This window comes from Homalodisca vitripennis, chromosome 4 (genome assembly GCF_021130785.1).
Source record: "Homalodisca vitripennis isolate AUS2020 chromosome 4, UT_GWSS_2.1, whole genome shotgun sequence".
Classification (NCBI taxonomy): domain Eukaryota; kingdom Metazoa; phylum Arthropoda; class Insecta; order Hemiptera; family Cicadellidae; genus Homalodisca; species Homalodisca vitripennis.
This window is the reverse complement of record NC_060210.1, coordinates 64,335,970-64,357,981: the sequence shown is the minus strand read 5'-3', so window position 1 is coordinate 64,357,981 and position 22,012 is coordinate 64,335,970. Positions and strand designations below refer to the sequence as shown.

The 22,012-nt window shown below is 33.3% G+C and overlaps 1 protein-coding gene across 4 annotated transcripts in view; it reads right to left on the bottom strand.

The window, feature by feature from the left end:
- LOC124359412 (protein dopey-1 homolog) overlaps window positions 1-22,012 on the bottom strand; it is a 165,103-nt gene that overhangs the window by 77,975 nt on the left and 65,116 nt on the right. For 3 of the 4 annotated variants that reach the window (XM_046812136.1, XM_046812137.1, XM_046812138.1), the window contains exons 3-10: window positions 18,697-18,883; window positions 16,173-16,338; window positions 10,169-10,358; window positions 9,122-9,297; window positions 8,695-8,842; window positions 3,842-3,978; window positions 1,883-2,090; window positions 139-375 (exon numbers count right to left, since the gene is read on the bottom strand). In XM_046812136.1, the coding sequence (XP_046668092.1) occupies window positions 139-375; window positions 1,883-2,090; window positions 3,842-3,978; window positions 8,695-8,842; window positions 9,122-9,297; window positions 10,169-10,358; window positions 16,173-16,338; window positions 18,697-18,883 (1,449 nt within the window). Of the gene's footprint in view, window positions 1-138; window positions 376-1,882; window positions 2,091-3,841; window positions 3,979-8,694; window positions 8,843-9,121; window positions 9,298-10,168; window positions 10,359-16,172; window positions 16,339-17,643; window positions 17,893-18,696; window positions 18,884-22,012 lie in introns of those variants that run through there. The other variant, XM_046812139.1, reaches the window with a different exon arrangement.

The window sequence follows — 22,012 nt, the reverse complement described above, 5'->3', positions numbered from 1 at the left end:
TAGGTCTTACAACATAACTCTGATGAATACTCAGTCGAAGAAATATATTCTTAAATTATTAATAACAACTATTGTCCTTTGTGTAAAATTAAAAGACAGTATAGCTATAACACACATGCGTTTAAGTCTTAAACCGACCTTGTGTGGGTCTGCACTCTCCGTCTGACTATGAGCCACTATGGTGGGCTGGACCCTGGTCAGTATTTTGGCACAGAGTTGCAAGGCCCGTGCTGTCTGTACTGGACTGAGCATGTCACAGTGGTCGGTCAGCAGTGTCACGATCTGCAGGAACAAGGAAGGCAGGTGCTCGCTGGGAGTGTCAGAGTAAGTCTCTAGTGACACCGTATCCAGCAGGAACTCTGTCAGTGCACAGACCTGCAACATGTCATGTCAACTCTAACTCACTTCAACCTGTGATCTCCATTTTGATATTAATGTTTTCCAATATAATACGAGTGTAAACCATCATAAAGAAACAGCTGACATTAAGTTGGTTAATGGATGTTATTTAAGTTGATTAGCGGATAGAGAATATGTGCCTAAGCGACATCAATGTCTTTGTAATCAGCTGTTTTAAACTAAACAAAATTACTCTCATAAATACAAAAATTGTTTTGGGATTGGTAAAATGCATGCTGCCAATGGTGCTGCACAACTTCAATATTGGAAATACTAAACAACTGCAAGCACAGAAAATCAGAAATTCTTTATTACAACATCTTTGAGAAATGTATAGAGTCAATTTACAATAATTTCATGTCCGTAATATTTATAATAATAACGTTTACACATAAGTACATACAGCTGTGTTTAAAACATATTTTTCAATTATTTTTGTAAACATTCCATTGTGTAACTACTTTGTAATAAGTTTTACATCACAACTGTAAATGTATAACTTATTCTAAATGTGCCAATTCCAAAAATATATAGTTATCCTAAATCAAAACTTACTTGTTATATGGCTTTGTATGAAAAAGCGTGAGCATTTACTATTTTCTTTTTAATAGGTTGATTTCTAAAGAAATAATATCTTTCATGGGTAAACATAATCTTGTGACTGCATTTATACTTATATAAGTATGACAGTTAAAACAAAAATAAAACGAAATACTAAATTTGAATTCTACCTTATTTACATACGTAAAATGTATACAAAGAAAGTTTCATATTTCAATAAGAGTCACTGGATTCCACCCCATGTTTTCAGCCTCCCTGAGAAAATTGTCTAGTGAGAGTTTACTCACATATGGCACACAATCGTAAGTTTGAGTTGCGAGTTCATGAACAGGGCCAAATACATCACCAGGTGGAAGAACAACTTCTTTGTCTAACTCACACAATTGTGAGAAAACACTTACTAGGGTATCACGTCTTTTAAGTGGTCTGTCAGCTGTACCTCAATGTCAGAATAAACTTCGTCATCACTAGAAATAGGAGGATCCAAAACGATCAATAATCACATGATAGGTCTCTAAAGTTTTCAACCATAATAAACTAAGAAATCTAAACCACAGTAATAACAACACTAAAACATTTTGCGACAAATACTATTGGAGTCGTAACTTCAAACGCAAAACCCGGCACTTGTTTACTTTAGCAAGGAATATCCGTTGTACCAATTCTTTTGGCGACAAAAATTCGCTTTATGCCAACTGTTGGGTTAACTAAAGTATGTTACACAACCACTAATACATTTGTATTAATTTGTACATTTTCAAATATTTAAATGAAAATTAATTTTAAAACAAACCTTTGTCAAAAAAACACAGTTTCAAAACTTTTAAGATAATTAAGATAATTTTCAAAATAATATTCCAGCGACTTTATTACTTACTTTACTTATGTATATTTAACTGTGTAATAATTGAAGCTGACTTGCCTCAACAAGTCCCGGATCACCGGAGCCCACAGGGTTTACTACGTTGGGCTGTGGAGGGAGGTGAGCCCTGGCACAGCCTGCAGCCACCAGTTGACCTGTGTAATGCCACATGTAGCGGGGCTCTAAGGATGAGAATAGCAAGTTGGCTGACTTGAACAGTTCCGTACTGTTGGACTTGGTTGACCCAGAGCAGCACAGGTACAGTAGCCTGTACAACATACTACATGGATAAAACTTACTTTATAGGATCAATTTCACTTAGACAATACCAGTTTAAATGTTACAAAGTATTACTTTTAAGTCATTCTTTTTTTCAAGAATGTTATAAATAAAATGGAATGCATCATGGCATACCAAAGACTACATCAAGAAACAATAGACTTGGATGTTCATTTTACACAAACTCATGGAAATCTAATGAAAACAACTCTGCATGGCTGTTTCTGAAAACTTTTTTACTTAGAGAGAATAAATATAGAAACTAAACCATAACATTTCATTAAAAGTATAACAAAAACACTTTATTGAAAATAATTCAGGCATTATGATCAATGTAGTAATGGTTACTAGCGAACTGTGTTACCATGAAGGTAATTTTTTTAAGAACCAACTGCGCATTGAGCCAGACAGACAATGACATGAAGTCTGTTCATGATTAGCCACTCTTGGTCAGTCCACCACTACACTTGCATTACAATTCACGTCTCTGCCAGTGTTGGATGTGTGTTTATAATGTTTTTCTTGTCACAATGTTGATCAATAATCCTGTCTATTTTGAAGTGCATACTATTACTCAGTTCTGATATGCATCAAACATTTGTCCTACTGAATTCACGAGCAGCTTTTCATAAAGGGACAACAAATGTTAATGATGTAGAATGATCGGACAGCCCATTGTCATTAATGAAGACTTGACACAAATCGTTGATAAGGAAACACACAAAAACAGATGCTTTATCAGATATTTCAACTAGTTCTAGATCAGTAGATTATCATACTATTACCAATAAACTTACAAAAATGCAAAAGAAAGCATTTGACACATTCTTTGTCACTTTTGGAGCACTACAACAAGGATGGCGCTCAATTCTCGAGTCACACAGTGAGCAGTTACGAAACAGGGACTGCCTACTACAGAGACTACAATTCAATGGCATCATTCAAACTCCCCGAAAAAACCATGAAAATTCAAACAAGAAACTTTAACACAGAAAATAAGGTCATAGTTTTAAGACACTTTCTGATAAGACTTTTTTTCAAAATAAATGGCAATAAATGCTGAGAGATATAATTATGCTACTCAATACTACCGTTAAGGATTTCTCTGTTGCGGTGCCCAATAATGCACAGGCTTGCGTTACAGCAAGAACAAAGACACAATTGGCAATCTTTCACTGGGAAAGAGTGAGGACTATACTCACTGATTTGGCACCATCAGACGTTCATCTTTATCAAAAACTTACAGAATTTATAAGTATAAAGCAATTAGAAAAATTTATGACACACTGAAAGCAACTCTTACTAACTGGTGTAACAGTTACGTAGTAGACTTCTTTGATGGGCTGGTGCCATGGCTTAAGACTATGTTGAAAAGTAAAAGATTCATATATTAGTTTTTGTCACAATTTAAATTCATAAATCATTTTTCTCTTACTCCATTACAAAATTACATTTTATTTTTAAATGATTCTTGGAGTAACCAGTAGTATTATTATTAATCACAGTAGTTCGATATTGATTAATAAGACGATCAAGATGCTGACTGGAGCCAATAAAGTTAGTCAAACAACATCCTATAGTTTGTCTTCTCTGAACATTGAGTCAATTTTGTCTAGGCCAGAGGTCTTTGTATAAACAGATTCAGACACCAAGACTAGACACAACTGTAACAGTAGTAAATATCTCGATACTACTAAACACACAAAACAACACTAAATAAAACTTAATCCTGACTTTTACCTGAAGACCTCAAAGAGTATATCGTCTAAGATGACAGGACCGATGTCCACCTTGTCCAACAGAGAAACAAGTAGCCTGTACGGCCTCAGGTCATGGGGACTTTGGCCGATTGCCTCACCCAAGATGTTCTTGATTGCCTAGAAATACATAATCAAATGTTTTATTCAAAAGAAAACTGTGCACACAGCAAGATTAACTCTGAGTCAGTCACGCACGTCTGAGTCTGATTCTGTGTGTTAGAAATATACATAGTTCTTATTTTAGGGGTTGTCAGTCTGCATTATCCTTTCATATAACTGACTTTTAAAACTCTCTCACTTACCAAAAAATGGTTGAAAATAATGTTTTAACACTTTAACAGTATCATGATTTTTCATTCACTAACAGTATCATCCGGTCTCTCAGACCGGAAGTACTTTTATACACTTAAGTTTTAGTTTTGACTTGAATCTCAAGATTTACTTCAATGTAGCATATAATACATGTATCCGTGAATTAGAACTGATCATTAAAATTGCTTTAAAATTTTTAACTTGTACAATTTTTAAAATAATTTGTATATATGTATATGGAAATGGAAATTGAAACGTTTTCAACAAAAAAACCACTTCTAAATTTATTTTCAAAACAAATACTATTGAATATCAATATTAGTAATAAGTTTACATCAGTAAAATGGAAAATTTGTTTCAACTCAACAACAATTATATGGTCTTAAAGTCATATCTTTGTGGCGCAAGAAGTGCATACTTTCCTGCAACATACCAGGCAGATTGGTTGGTCACATTTGATGCATTTATAGTTTGTCTTCCTCTCCTTTACTGGTGGACACTTGGAGCAGGTTTTCCTTTTTTCCAGTTTGTCACTTGGAATGCAGCCATTTTGGTTTTGGGGTTCTTGATTTCCAACATACTCTTGTATGGTAGCCCTGATGTCACGTGGTAGGTTTGGAATGTCTAGGCGTCTGCTCATATGTGGCTTTATGAGTTCCATGGCCAGGTCTTTGATGAATTGGTATCTGTTAATAAGGGGATTACCTCGAAATGAAAGATACAAGATAAAGGAGTTGACACAACTAATATCCAACATTTGATAGAAAACTGCTTGGGGCCATCTCCTTGTTCTCCGGCTAGATGAATAAATTGCACATTTCATGTCCAGCAGGTCAACCCCTGCTTTAGTTTTATTGTAGTAACATACAATTTCAGGTTTGTTTTTTCTGTCCCCTGTTTCAATGCTGTGGTGCATTGATGACACCAAGATTACCGCCTTATTCTTTTTTGGCACAACAGAAAGTTGTATTGCCAGCAAATCCATACAGAGTTGATCCAACCTTTCTATCTGGGGATGGTAAAAATTCAGGAGGGATTTCTCTTTTGTTTTTCTTCATAGTACCTACATATGTCAATGATCAGTCGCCAAGGGCATCAACACACTCAATAGAGGTAAAATAGTTGTCTCCTGTAACGTTTCTGTTACTATTTTCAATCCATTTGCACAATCGAATAACCGATTGTGTTGGTTTTCCAAGTTGTCTTTCTTCAGCACTCAGTCCGATTCCATCGGTGTCTTTTCCTCTGTAAATGTTGGCATTTACTAAATACGAAGATAAAGAATCTGTCAAGCACATTATTTTGATTCCGTATTTTTTAGGCTTTTTAGGCATGTAAACTCGGAACTTGCATTGGCCCCAGAAAGGGACCAGCATCTCATCAACAGTGACATTAGGTCCAGGTACATACAAATCTTTACAATTATTTATAAATTGCTGAAATATTTCACTTATGGGGGCAGCAGGGTCAGTTCTTTCCCTTATTTCCCTAGTTTGTTCATTATCAAAACGTAAACATGCCAGCAACACTTCAAACCTTTTTCCCATTATCGTTGCTCTATTTACTGGCCTGCTTGTGATGTTTTTGTTGAATATAGATTTTACATTTTCATGAGAAGATCTTGTAACTGAATGCAGTATAATTAGGCCTAACAGAGCCCTCAATTCCAACATGTCAGTGTCTTTGTACTGACTGTTTTTTGTACCTTCAGCAATATTAGCTCGAATGGACTATTTTTTTATTAGTTTGTACTAAAATTTCATTCAACATTTCAGGAGTAAAATAACTCTCCCATACCTGTAATTTATTTGGGGCTTGTCCTAAGTCTCAAGCTCTTCTTCTCGGACCGGGAAGTGGTCCTCTCAAAATGTTGTGTTGGGGTGTTCGTCTTTGTATGTTTTCTTCACTTTTGTGCCAAAAACTGTCGTCTTTACCCCAAAAGAATTCAGACTCCCCCTCCGGAAGAACAAAATTTTCCACTGTATAGTGCATTTTACCTTCATCCTCTAATTGAGGTTCGTCATCTAAAATACTTCCGTCACTAGATTCACTGTCAGCCTCTGATTCACTGTCACATAATCAGGATCTTGATCTGAATCGTCCACGTCTTCGTCACTTTCTTCCTCTCCATTGTTGTAAAGGAGGTGAAAAATACGTTCATTGAAGTCTGTATCATTCACTCTTAAGATCCCTAGAATGAGCCATATCAAACACAAAATATAAAAAGAACTAAAAACAAAAACTATATACAATAATATTTACAATCACAAAACTTCAAACGTAATGCGTATCATCTGGTATCGGAGGCCGGGACTCACCAAACACTAAGCGTATTGTCCGTACAGGAGACCGTAACCAAAACAATAAAACACTGCTACGTGCCGAAGCAGAGCTCGAGGCCAACTGAGGGCTAGACATAAATAATGGTCGGAAGCCACTTGACAGCTACTAAGTGGGGGAAAGCAGTCAGACAATCAGGTGTGCCAATTTCGTAACATTAAAATACCCGCCCGGTCTCAGAGACCGGTGATACGGTTGAAGTGTTAATGAAACATCAGACCAGTGGAATGAAAACAGCCTTCAGAACTTTTTCGCTGATGCTTATTATTACTATATGTGCTGTAAGTTTAAAAAAAATTTGTTTGTAAAACATACAAATTAAACAACATATACTTCAACTATTCAATTGAATTATTCTTTTAGTTTTCCACTGCTATGTTTATGTTTTAAATATATTTTACAGTGCAAAGAGATGCTTTGTTTGAAGTTTGTTTTTTGACAATGTAAGGATTGTAAAAATTGTATATATTGAGGTTAGGGAAAATTCATACTTTCCTCATATTCAAAACAAACAAAAAATTATAATAATACACTTTAGCAGTATTTCTAATGTTTTATGGTAAAAGTTTATCTTTGCTGATGATTATCAGGGATTATTTAATCCTTGTGCCTCTATACAATGTACATTAAAAATATGGATACACTCTGTTCAGTTTTTGATGAATAAAGATGGAGAGACGGAACTCGGAACACCTTTCTAGGAAATAGAAGTGAACTTTTTAGTCATTGTTACAACTTTGGCCATTTCCCCAAAATGGGATTTTGGGGAGGCGACTCAAAATTCTTAAATGTAAATACCCATAAGTGACACTTTATTTTTAAGGTCTTGATAAAAGAAGAACAGGGAAAACTAGAGCTTCTATCTAAATCCAGTACAAAATGGCAGCTCACTGAAATTAATTAAGTTAAAAGCATGGATGGATCCTGCTAAACCTTCATTGGACAAAGATAGAAAAATTAAACACCCCTCTAGGGGTTATTATTTCATAACATAGATACTGTAAACACATCATCATAATAACATTATAAACTTAAAATGCTTTTAAGAAGAGGTTAATTTCAATTCATTGAAATTCCGATTAACCTCAGCCTGTACAAGGATCTTATGAAACAAAAGTAAAGGGACAAGTCGCTACAGTATGAGATGGATAGTCCCGATGAAGGTTAACTTCCCAAGGCCATGCATTCAAAGTCAATTATACTAGATCTCTCTGGCACCAAATAAACAATCACTTGTATTTTACACTCTATGAACCAGATATAATTTTCTGATGATGATTTTTAATGATTGTAATACACTCTTTATTAACCACTTATTTCATACAAAATTGAAATAACTGAATGTATTAACAGTTTGTTTAGTAAACAAGTAGGCTCTTCTAAAGCTCAACTGATTTACTTTTACCCAAAACAGTAAAATATATTTTGGAAAAGATAACATGAATTAAAATAACAGTGGGTTCTACTCTGATAAATTTATGTTAATATACTTTAAGTACATATTACGTAATTACTATTTGTTTACCAATTAACGAAACACAAAGATTTTAAAATGTCGTAATGTATAAAATTATTCTACACTGTACCAAAATCAACTAGGAAGTGTGACTGATGTGCCCGATCAAATTGCTACAAAGGCACAGACCCTCACATTCACAAGCACAGAGGATTGGAGCCAGCTGAGTACTCGCAGATGCTGATCCACTAAGTGAGCTACGTTGTTTGATATAATTTTATCTAATAGTGATGTTTATAATCTATGTGTAATATTCACTTTAGGATGAAATTACAAATACCGAAGATCTGGGTTTGACTGGGAACATGTAAAATGTGACTATTGGGGTAGAAATACAGCTGGTCCTAGTCCCCTGCACTTGTGTATGTGAGGTCTATATTGATTTAAAAAAGCACTTGTATAGAACGAACCCATCACCTTAAAAATTACGGGAGTAATTACCTTGCCTACAAGAAAGATCAATTACAGCATTGGGGTTTGATAACCCTCTTTTTATAGACATTAGAATCCTCTTGTCTTCAGAGTATAAGAGCGACATGTATAAATGTACAAGTATACGGCACCATAAAGAATTCTAACAAAACACTTCTACATCTCACATAGTTTCAACAAGCACTTCCCAATTGTATACCCTATCTTTACCGATGAAGAGGTGGTGGACATACCTGAACCAACATTTCCCGTGAGAACATCTCAAAGTAGAGGTTGCTGGCGGCCAGGGACTCCGAGCTCTTGCTGCGCTTCACCAGGGGATGTTCTGAGCTCAGCAAAGACACGTTCACTTCCGACCCCAACAGCCAAGCATACAGTCGCCTGTCACACAACAGTCAGTCACTTCTACATGTTCTCCTGAGTTCCTACAGAAGTTTCAATGACATGTGTTTGTATTTTAAGATACGTTTTTTCAGTAATAACATTTTCCTGCACCTGAAATGGCTTAGGCAACTGAATTGACTATAACATGCTGAATGTATGTGCTAAATAATAAATTTCTGAAAACTGTGGCAAACATAAATAAAAACATTAAAGCAATGGTTACAATATTATTTTAAAGTTATTCAAAACCTAGGTGTGTTCTAGAAGTTACCGTACCTGTTGAGTGACATGTCCCTGCGTAGAATGGTGGCCAGGGATGCTGTGACAAGCCTGACCATGTCAGATTTGAGCAGCTGACTATTGTGCATGGGGAAACCGATAAGCAACAGGTCGAGGGCACTGCGCTGTACCAACACGCTGGAATCATGAACACAGGCACACAAACCTGCCACCTATAACGTAATTCTATCAATTAAAACACTAAAAATCTTATAAAATGATAACTTATCTTTTATATTTGACAAAGTTAGTGGACTGTTAAGTCCTTGTTGGGAGGTAAATACAGATCACATAGAAACTGAGTGTGATCACTACCTTAAGCTATTGCCTAACAACCAGGGTTGCACAGTACATATAATTAACATATAGAGTATCTCCAATCTGAAATGAAAAGAGTAATACCGAATAGTAAAATTACTACCATACCTGAGTTAGTTTCAATTATATAGTGCAGCTAATCTTTTATGCTGTTTTGGTTCCACTTTCTTTTATTCTCGGTTGTAACTTATTAACTGAATACCAAAGATCCCATAGTTGCTAATTATTTCAGATAGCTGTAATCGAGCTTTTCAAAACTTTTATGTCTGGATAGTTTAGTAAAGTTTGACCAAAGTATACTCCTCCTGGCTACAAGTTAATTTTGACACAACTAGTGAGTTCTTGTATATTCCTAACACCTATACAACATACTTTAAACCTCAGCAAGTGAAACAGTTTTTATCACTGTTATCAATTATTCAATACAACCTGATTACACCGAAGTGGAATGGAGACCACAGTATACTTGTACTAATAGGTTCCTTACTTCTACTATTTGGGATATTAACTAATAATCCACCCTAAGGATCAGTTAACCTTATATAGTCATATGACTAAACATGTACACTCACACTATGGAACGTTTTTACTTTTCAAAGGCTACTGATTAATTAGTTTCAAATAAATCTTCATAAGGTGCAACAAGATCTCTGGGTAAATAATTCGAACCGAGCTCAACTCACAATACACCCTATGGTAATGGTAAGATTTGATGACGTGACCTACCATGACATCAATGTTGGTGCCCATGATGTGTAACTGGTCCTCGGTGCTGAGTCGCCTGTCATAGTGCGCGAGAGCGAAGGATATGGCTGGCAATCTCACCGCAGCATTGGACGCCAGACAATCCCAGAGGCAGCCGTAGAAGTGAGCTGCTCCCACCCCCTCACACACCTTCTCCAGCAGAGAATTGGTTCTGCAACCATCCGGCACAGTTCAACAGTACAATATTATAAATCATCTCATCTATCATCAACATGTTCTTTGTCTTCACCTATATCAAACAATATTGTAACTGATTAGTGTGTTTCAACGATAACAAGGTCTAATAATAATAATATCATTTACTTATTATATGTTATACTTCCTACCCATGATAATTTAAAATTCAAAGAAATACAAAAAATAACACATATAGAGTTTTAAAACAAAATTTAATGTACAGGAACCTCATCTGACCCTTCAACTTCAATCTCTGAGAAAATTGGACTGGATGAGTGACAGCACACTGAGTGATAGTATGATGAGTAACACATGATGAGCTTGGACCACTCTCTCAATACTACTGTCACAGACAGCATAATTCCTTATTTCATTTCGTTCAAAATCAATGGTCTACAGTGTTTTGTTCATATCAGTGTTGGAAGCAGGCACTGTCACTGGCTGAAGTTATAATAGTGTTCTTGCTGATGAGCAATTATTGTGACCTCTTTAAATAAAGATGCGTAAACAATGATGATAGGATGAGAGGAATAATGAAACAATAACAGTTTTCTAGAGGAAACAGAATTTTTCCGGACATTTTCCATCATTTTTTTTTTTTTTTTGTTTCACTGAACGATTGCAAATGTCCGGAAAAATCCTGTTTCCTTCATAATCCTTCCATCGTCAAAAATAAACTTCAAACAAAGAAGTTTTCTAGAGTCATTCTATTCTATTGAAATATAATGGATCTACTCTCTAGGTATGTTAGCCTCAAGGGCATTTTGCACTCCAATAACCAGGCTTATAATTATGTTACATAATTTAAATTTAACAACCAATTCACTTTAAAATACTGTTGTATTAGTTGGAATACTTAGTTTACATGTGCTAATATGTCATGTGTCTGAATCTCTTATAGCTGTGTTGTTTGTAAAATTTAATCGTTATACTATTTTCTCGTTGCCTTTGGTTACCCATAAGTCTGATGTAAAAATATTCGCTAACCATCAGACAAATCTCATGGAATGATGTGAACCATCACCAAACTCGGTGTTCTTCATATATAACTGAACCTTCAAATCTATAGGTCAGTTTGTTTCGAAGATATCGTGTGAACAGACAAACAGATATACAGAGAGACAGAAATTAAATTTTTCAGGTCCCACGAGTAATAGGTTTCTCTAAGCATAGCCAATTAACCTCTTCTATTTTTTTATGAACTTACATGGCTGTGAAGCAGATTACAGACTAATTGAAAAAAAAACTCACACAGTAGATTTTCAAAACTGCAGTAATCTACAATTAGCCTTTATCAAACTGACAAGATTAACCATTAATTTTAATCAATATATCTGTCTGAGCACAAATATCATAAAAAGATTAGAATGTACTTTAAATTTCTAATGGAAGGTGCTAAAACTATTAAAAAGAAGGAGGAAATATAATACAAACTCTAGTTATAAATGACGAAATAGAAGAAGAAACGTAAGAAATAAATTATAACAATTTTGAAAAAATTCTACCACCTTTTTGACCCTGTATCTTTTGTATATTGAATTAAATTGAATATGATTAGACATATCTCGCCAAAGCTTTTGGTTGGCTTCTCTCTCTCTGCCTTCAGTGCACTAGTTTCATAACACATTGCAGTCTTGCCTCCAAACACCAGTTATTTGAACTTCTCAAGAAATTGTGTATTCAAATTAATTTTGTCCTTGTTTGCTAACTGTTCTTCACATCTAACTGCTATCTATAAATATGTAACAAATTTTGTACACCACTCCATTGACAGTGTTTGTTCCTAACAAATTGTACTGCTATCTTATGTAATTATCGGAAATATCTTTAAATTGGATAACTAGCTTTCACTGAGTAAATTATTGTTATACTGTGTTCAGAATTTTACCATAAACTTGCTCGTTATGCACTATTAAGATGGCAGGTGCAAAATTTAAATACATTGCATACTTAAAAATAATACAGATGTTAAAAACGATATTATGTGACTTTAAGAAAATTACGACGTGCAATTCAAAACAAACATAGAGGAAAGGTCAGTAAGTCAGTTGTGTTGCTCCATGACAATGCTCGGCCCCATACTGCTGGTGACACAAAAATGTTGATTTGACAGTTTCATTAGGAGCAGTTCGATCACCTGCCATTCAGCTTGGATCTGGCACCATCCAACTACCTCTTGTTCATGCACATGAAAGCGCAAGCTTGACAGCAAGTGCTTTGGATCCGACAATGAGTTGAAAAATACTGTGAAATTGTGGCTATCTTCACTGGCGGAAGTTTCTATGCAGAGGAATTGAAAAACCCACACAACGAAAAGGGTTTGAACATTAGTGGAAACTATGTCGAAAAATAGTTTAGAATATGCTCTTTCATGTAAAAATAAAATTGACATGAAAACAATTTTTCACTAGTCTATTCCAAAACGGTATTTACTTTCTGAATATACCTCGTATTAACCCTTATAACGTCAGTATATCTTTTCACGACTTCCAGCAAATGGCACAACATTAAAAAAAAAAATTTTAAATGTGTAAAGTTAATTTTTATTTTTACTTTCTATAATTATGGTAAGTATAAAAAAGTAAAAATTTTAAAATTATCTTGTACGTACATATATTTATGGGACATTAAATTGTAGATATAAATAAAGTCAAAATAAAAGGCACACAAAATTTTATTAGCTAAACTATAAACATTACCAGACAATTATATAAATATAATTAAAATAAATTATATATAATAAAATTAAAAATAAATAAAAACCATATAAACAGAAAACACGACGAAGGAAACCGACTCAGCGTTGGTTAGACACGCACTACCTGAAGCCAAACTGCAAACAAAAGCGCGCGCGCTGTACGGCGTCTGTGCCGTGTGGCGGGGAGAGTGTCTAGACACCGCGTCTATTGTTTCAAACAATGTAACGCGACAGCTATATTTTGACGCTTGACATAGGTCAATAACCCACACACATGGTTGACGCATATCGTTAGTGACATTGATCGGATTTAAAAGGAACTTAAATTTGCAGTTTTGTGTCGATGCGCCGTACCGCGTCTTTGCCGTTTGGAGATAGTTTGTCTATGCGCCATACGGCGTCTGTGACATTATAAGGGTTAAAAGACATACAAGGAAGGTTCAATTATCCTTGAAAACTGATAGCTGATAGGTTAAAAAAATAAACATGGCAGCTAATGCTGAACTCAAACCAAAGGGAACATACAGAGAGGCCTACTGGAATTACAAAATAGACTGTGGCATCACTGTACATAGAACATGTCATCCTATATGCAGTTAACCTACATCTCCATAGAGACTACACTTCTTCTATAGGGTGGCCTATTGCCATGCACTCAAGCCTCAAGGGCTTTTTGTGCACCCCAGAAGCACGCCACAAGGCCTACCACAAGCAGTTCCACAAACCGCCGAAAACAACCTATCAGGTCCTCCCAAAGATGGCATACCACTCCCTTGCTACACTTCTCGCAACTACAATACACATCATAGCTCAAACTACACCCTGCCCATCCACAGATTAACCCAGACAGAAAAGAAGCCTTCTTACATTGAACTACACAACAAACTCTCAGATGAAGTCAAGGCTTAACCATTTAACCCTTCAACTGATGGGGTTTTTCTCTGTAAAAGTGCCCTAAAGAGTGAGTTTAAAAAAATTTAGATTTAGTTTTTTTAGGTCATTTGGATTTGCTGCAGGACAGGTGTTATGAAAAACACTCAATTTAACATGTTTATAGTCTTTTTGTGTATGTATACAGAAATTATTCGAATTATGCACAACAGTTACTATATTTAAAAAATATGAATATAAATAAAATACTGTCATATAAGAAAAATATAACCAGTAACATAAAAGTGAGGTAAAAACATGTATCCATAATTAATTGTACATAACCAGAAATAAAATCAGCTGATTACTTCAAACAACTGATTGAATACCGTCATATGGCATTAAGTTTAGGGAAAAAAACCTGCTATCTAGTGTGAAAAACAAAAATTACTAGAAATTGTTTATTTATTTCACTAGATTGCATATGTATTCAGGTGAGAGTTTATTCATAACGAGTTGTTTCACACACGGCTATTGGGCTTACTGCGGGTGGCACATAGTGTGCTCCAGAATTTGTTTCGGGATTACTAGTCAAAGGGTTAATAAAAGGCTAACCGGTTTGCTTCTTGAACATTCTTTCTACATCTTAGAGCAGTTTCTACAAGGCAAAACCCCTAATTTAAACAATAATCTTACACCTTACATATATTCTTCTATTTATATAACTTATTCTTATTAGCTTTACAACAATACATGACACATAACAATATTCTTCAAATTGAATTGTTAACAATAGAAAAATGCAAATACGTATCCTCCCACAGCAGAGGGGCCGTATTATGTGGGTTAGAAGTGCACTATGGTAATTAAACCGTGAGAGAGTTAATACTGATACAGACAAGGCAGTAAACATTAGTCATACATACTACATACACAAGTACAAACTGAAGGAGGTACAATTAATTTTGTAATATTTAATTAAAGATTTATCAATCACAGATCACAAGGTCAGACTTTGTTCTATACTCGAATTAAATTTTTTGGTTAGAAGAAGCATTTTTGTCCCTGGTGATGTCTAAATTATTATACATTTATTAACCCTTTGAACCCCAGACCAAAATATTGATGGTGGGAAAAACGTACCAAAACCATTTGACCTAAGAACTACAGAGAATCCCCGGAGCAGGAACAGCTGTATTGCATACTGTTCATAAAAAATTAATATTTTTGCTATTTTTTATGCTATTGTCTTGTATTACACACCAAAATGTCCAGAATGAAATTGTGTACACAGAAAAAGTTTAGTCTGAAGTATAAAAAATTGTTTAACAACATTAAAATAACTTATTATAAAATATATGTTTATAGATTTTTAGGTAAAAAAATAGATTTTAAGATTTTTTAATTCAAAAATAAGAAAAATTTTTACCATGGGCACCCACATTTTATTTTTCTAAATTTAGTTTTATGTATGTACAAAAACAATTATATTAATATCTCTAAAGGTAAAGATTTTGCAACCGCGATCTCACTGAGGCTGGTTGGTCATTGTCTGGAGTAGGCCTAGCGGCGGCGTTACCGCGAGAAGTAGATAGCTGGCTAAATGGCATTTCTTCGTCATCTGAGTCCGAGATAGTTGGCCTATAGGTAGGATCAACATCAGTGTCATCACTGAAAATTGATGAGACGTCAGACCAATCGTCATCTGATAGGTCAACATCCAGTTGTCTGTCCAATTCACTCGGGTGATTTACAATGTTGTCACTCATTGTTCACAGAACTGATTATTACTATAAGATTAAAACTAAAGAAAAAGTGACTAAAAACAGTCCTCAATTACAACATTTAACTCAATTATAACACAAAGACAATATACGTAACATTAGACTGCTTTGTAAACAAATACAGCTGTAGCAACAAAGAGTAATATATTTTTTTGAGCATAGATGTTATTTTAAATACACTATATTAATAACAAAAAATTTGTATTTTACTAAAATACTCATAAATATGTATTAATACTCGTAAAGTAAGTATTTTACGGTTTCAAATAAATATGTATTAAACGCATATACCATGGCGACGATACATCGTTGCTGCGGGGATCTTTGCATATTTTCTCGGCGACGATATTTCGTTGCCTGGGGTTCAAAGGGTTAAACTATTTTTTTTATTATTTTTATTATTAAAATTTACTAAACAAAACAGCTACATTTATACCTATCAAAATGGTCGGAGCCTTCCTCCAGGCCCGGCAGGACCCCACTCAGAAACCCACTGAGTCCTGGGCCCAACCTCTCTCCCAGGGGCACAAAGTGTGTCTCGTAAACAGTCAGCAATGATGGTCTCACGTTCATGGCGGCGTGACCTAGAAGTGGGAACAGACCTACAACACAAACACATACGTTGAGACATGATTTTTTACATCCAGACAAAGACAAAAGCATAGCACTCAAGATGTATTTTAAATTAAATTTAATAACAATTCTAAAACCCCAGAAAACAGAAATTTTTTTATAATTAACATTTTAGTTTATACAAAATTTAAGCTTATTAATTTTATTAAAAAGAGAAAAACAAACATGTTATTTGAATTGCTCCAAAATTTAGTATGTATTTCAAAATGTTATACTACTTATTTCAATCTTTATACAACAATTACATTATATTATTTATATGCGCGCACACGCGTGTGTGTGTGTGTAATATTGGATTCAACAAAACAATCCATTTTAATTGATAAGCCACACAGGTAATATTTTACATATACTGTATTTTCAAATTTAAATTATTAATTTGTTGGGTTATGCTACATTAGATTTTATTATACATAATTTTGAAGGTAATTTGATACAGTTATACAAATAAATATTTAGAGTTAGATCTTCACCTTCCATTATGTATTTTAAAGTCATTGGATGATCGTTAATGAAGCCTATCACTCGAGGAGCTGGACAAATTTAATTTCTGTCTGCAAACATGAGATATCAAGAAAGAACTAACCTACAGACTTGATATAGTGTAAGGAACTTCATTTCTATATAGGCAACATTGAGTTTGATCATATTGCAGCCACTCTATGGGATTTGGCTGAGCGTTAGCGAACATTTTTACACATAACTATAATAGCACCGAGAAAATCACAAAATAAATAAATTTGTAAACAAACTGAGTAGGCTACAGTCATATAACATTTCAAAATGTAATATAGTAACAGATATTAGCCTAACTATCTACAAGATATCTTGAGAAAGATTTTGCGATATTTTATAATTTAATCCATTATTATATCATTTATCTTTTGTCCACCACAGAAGATATAAAAAATGTCTTTTCTATATGATTGTCTGTTTGCAGAATATCTTAAGAATGTTAATGTGATCTAGAGACTTGAAACTTTGCATGTAACCTCAGCAAAGCCTATTACACAACACGTAGTGTGGTGCACTCCTATTTTGTTTCTATAATAATACAGATTTATTTATGTTTCCAGCAATATAAAATTAAAAATTAATTGGAGGGAAAAATAAATGACCTACTAACTAGTTTTAGTCAGAGAATTTGGTTTCAATGTTTAGTTCTTAGCTTTGAGTCATATTACAAGTCTACCTGTAGTGTAGTTTTAATATGAAAAATTGTTAATACTAAATTTAAAATAGAAAAAATAGTTAAATAATTTCAAATAACTTACAATTTCATTGAATGGTTTTCACATTCTAACTTTACTAATTATAGGTTAAAGTGATTTGCAATACATTTGCAATCAAAACCAATTGAATAAAAGAAAGTCATTCAACATTTAAGGTAAAATAAATTTAATTAAAAAGCACAAAATTAATTGCTGACAGGCACTATTTAAAGTAAATAACATTACTGTTTCACTACAAACGGGTATTATTTATCTGCTAATTATTCATGCCCCAACTTGTACACAGAACAGCTGATTATATTTGTACTGAAGTATGAACTGGACTATTCTTTCCTTATCTGAGGATTACTATTTAGAACCATTCACCTGTACTTAAACTAGGCACTGATTATTTAGTCAGTCAAGTTATAATAATTCCAATCAACTATTTAGTCAGTCAAGTTATAATAATTCCAATCAATAACACTAGTTAAATCCCAAGTTTTAGGATTTTATTATTTGTCACACTATGTGCTTCAGAGCTTTTTACATTATTTACTTAATATATTAAAACCGAATATATTTTGTGTATACATACACAAAAAGACTATAAACATGTTAAATGGAGTGTTTTTAATATATTAACCGAATATATTGTTATTCACATATTATTTACATGTTTTATTTAATAACGAATATTAATCTCAATGACCTTTCAAGTAACAAGTGCTGACATTTTTTTTCAAAGTTTGATAAAAAATTACTCTTACTCTATGTATTACTTTATTTCTTTACCTAAAATAGATAAAATATTTATGTATACAGAAAAGATTGAATTGAAGCTACCAAATCTGAACTCATTAGCTAAATTGACCATAACACAAGGGCACAGTGTAGATTTTTCCTAATTACATAAATGATCCAAATATGGAGGAAACTAGAGAAATTTTATTAATAATTAAATGAACAAAATGTTGGTTTATTCAGTCATAATTTATTATTTTTAATAAAATATGGAACTTTGAAAGACTTTTGTGAAAGGAAGACTTCAAAAAAGTTCTTTCAAAAATGTTGACTTTCTGGAACTTAGAGAAACAATGACACATTAAGATTCACCTGCACTGTATATGAAGAGCTCGTGGCTCAGCCTGTTGGTTCCCATACATTTGAAGATGATGTCGTACGTTTCCAGAGCCTTGAGATGGACACCAGATGGCAGAGCAGGGTGCATACATTGTGCCAATCGCTTGCTGATCTTTATTCTCCTCGGTATCACTGGGAATTTGGTGTGGCTTATCAAAACCTGGAACAAAAACAGAAAACTATAAATCTTTTATGTTTAGTTATGTTAAAGTTTTTTAAAAGTTACCACAAATTCTTGCAGTTTTCTTCTTTTAACTATGGCAAAGATTTTCATTTTCATGGAACTAAGAACAAAATCAGCATAACAGAATGATATGATAAAAAGGGTGTGTTTTCTGTGTAGTCTTATAATAACCATATGGAAGTAAACAACAAACACAAACATCAAGTGTTGTGTGTATTAAAGAAGATATCTCATTCTTTTATCACGGAAATTGTTTTTTCAGTAATAGGCTGTCACTAATTTACTTAAGAAATTTCCATTGACATGTCAATAACCCCACTGGCAAGAGTTTTTGAACATTACAAATTTGTTTAACCTACAGCTAGGTATGAACCCAGAACTTCACATAAGAAGTCATCCATTTTTAAGTCATCAACCTATTTGAGTATACTAATTAATGATATGACATTAATATTAATGATTATTAAGCCTTGGGCATAAGTTTTCCAATTACATAAAAAGAAGCTGAACATTCACATGATAAAACTGTAAGCCTGTTAAATTGATCTAAAATAATGGTTATCATGATTGAAAATATGACATAATTCATTCTGCTTCTTTTCAAATCACTAACATAGAAATATTGTATTAAAAAAATTCATGTTATTTTTATTCTGTTCTCATTTATTTTAAATTAAAAAATAAAATAATGATCATGTGAAATTTTATTTAGATCTATGTAAAAATGTACACAAGTGACCATTTTATGCACACTGAAGGGATCTTGGAAACTATAAGAGATGCAGCAAAGATTAAATGGATAAAGTTTTGCGTAGGAACAAGACTAAAAAAGCAATATGGTTAACTTAATTGTTGGATGTGTCATTTACATAGTGTGCTCAAAAGACTGTTTTTGGTCAAAACTATTAAACTGTCACAGCTCTCGCAGTGTGTATAAAATTTGGAACACATGGTATATTATATTATTATTCAGTGACGGGATATGAACGTACTGTTACAACCACATTATAAATTAATTTGAGTAGCGACATCAGTGTTGATATTATGATACATGAAATTGAAGTTAGTAATACCAAAACCTTTAGTAATTTTTGTTATATATTTTTCATATATTAGTGTATACCGAATTTTGTTAAAAAAAACAAACTAGTAAATTTTTAGTGACTTTACCTTCTTAATTCTTAGGCTTACTACAAATGCCATAACGATCATATAACTCACACCACGCTGAAACATTGCTTACACATTTTAATTCTACAAATACCTCGACCTTGATGGAAAGGCCCATCTTCAGACAATATATTTTTAATCAAAACAAAAGAACAAAACATAAATTTACAAAGTCATACATTATATTACTTCGACTAAAAGAATGATTTTTTAATAAAATGTAGACTTTTTGCAGGACTTTTTTCAAATATAAACCTCATGGATAATCTAGAGAGTCAGCGATACATTGAGATGAACTACACTGTATATAAGAGCTTAATGATATTTAAAACTATAATTTACTAATAAAAACTACACTTGTTACTTTATTCTATTTCCACTGTGAATTGGACGTTAATATATTTTTTATTTAATCTCATATGGCTTCCAATTAGCATTTGAAATTATGTGTTAAATACTTATATTTTAAATTTTACTTTAATTTAAACCTAAAACAATTATAACAAAAACTCCATCTCATAATGCAGTACAATAAATAAAAGTGATATTATATTCTATTAAAAATCGAATACATGTTGAAAACTTATCAATGAAAAGTATTTTTGGAGATCAAACTTGTTTCTTTATGAAGATATCGAGGTCAATATTGGTAGCCAAAAATATTTCAAAATTTAAGAAATAATAAGCAAATATATAGCGAGAAGGCATATTTATGTGACATGCCTATAAAAGCGTACATTGTACTTCATATGCCGTTGTTGCCAATACAATGTTTCATTCCCAAAAGACAATACCACAGCTCTTGTTGTAAAAAAATAGTAGTATTACAAATAACTATGTAATTGCCAGAATGAGATTTCTGTTGAGGACATGTGCAAGCTGAGGTGCTGAAGGGCCTATGTGCATTAGTGAGAGTGATGGGTCTGGAAATAGCAGTGACATGTAATCAATAGAGCCCAGTTTCAAGGTCACTCGATATCTGCCAAGGGTCAACATCTATCAGCTGACTGATACAAGACATTGCACACTTTCACCTATCATCAGATTTTCTCCATAACTTGGTGATGAAAGTGTTGCTGATAAGGAAAACTGATAGTGTTGTTTACAATCTGGGTAAAGTATTGATGAAGATAAAGTTACAATTTTATTTCGACAGTTGGACTGTTCACTGGTTGATTAAGATAAAGCAATATCTTACTTGGGAGCAAGATTTTAGCTATGTAAGACCAGACAAAGATTTCTACTAACTCATTTGCTATTTGGGTAATATTGGTTCATAGTTTAATCATTGATGAAAACATAGGTATAAACTTCCTCAAAAACATTTGAACAGCTGGTGTTTTGTTTAAAGCAAAGAAAAGTCATGAGAAAATGTTATAATACTAAATAACAATTAATATTTTATTATTCCCGCTTCAGTTGAACCCTCCTAAATACATGTTTTTTCAACCATTAATACAATTAACCAAGTAAAAAGAAACATGTGCTACATTTCAAAAAATGCATGAAGAAATACTGTTTGGTGCACTATGAAATATTCTTAGTCTGTGGTTCTTAAAATGATTTATTTACAAGAAATATTTTCTTAAAAACCCACAAGACTAATGAGTTATAGAGTATACATTACATTCTTAGAGAAAATATATAAAGTGCAACTATTTATAATGTTTCTAAAATGATGTACTTGAATAAAGAATTACATCAAGCATAAAATTGTTTGTTACTGGGGAAATTTTATACTATAGATTGGTACTGGTGTGAAACTCAAGTGTAATTTTTACATGACCTTTATTCTTTCAATGTACAATTATTTAAAATGCAAATACATATTCTTTCCAATCTTAATGAAATGTCTAAATTTGCAGGATAGTGTACTCAAGTTCTTAATAATTTCGAAACAAAATAGTTTTCATCTATTACTTCAAAGTACTGTAT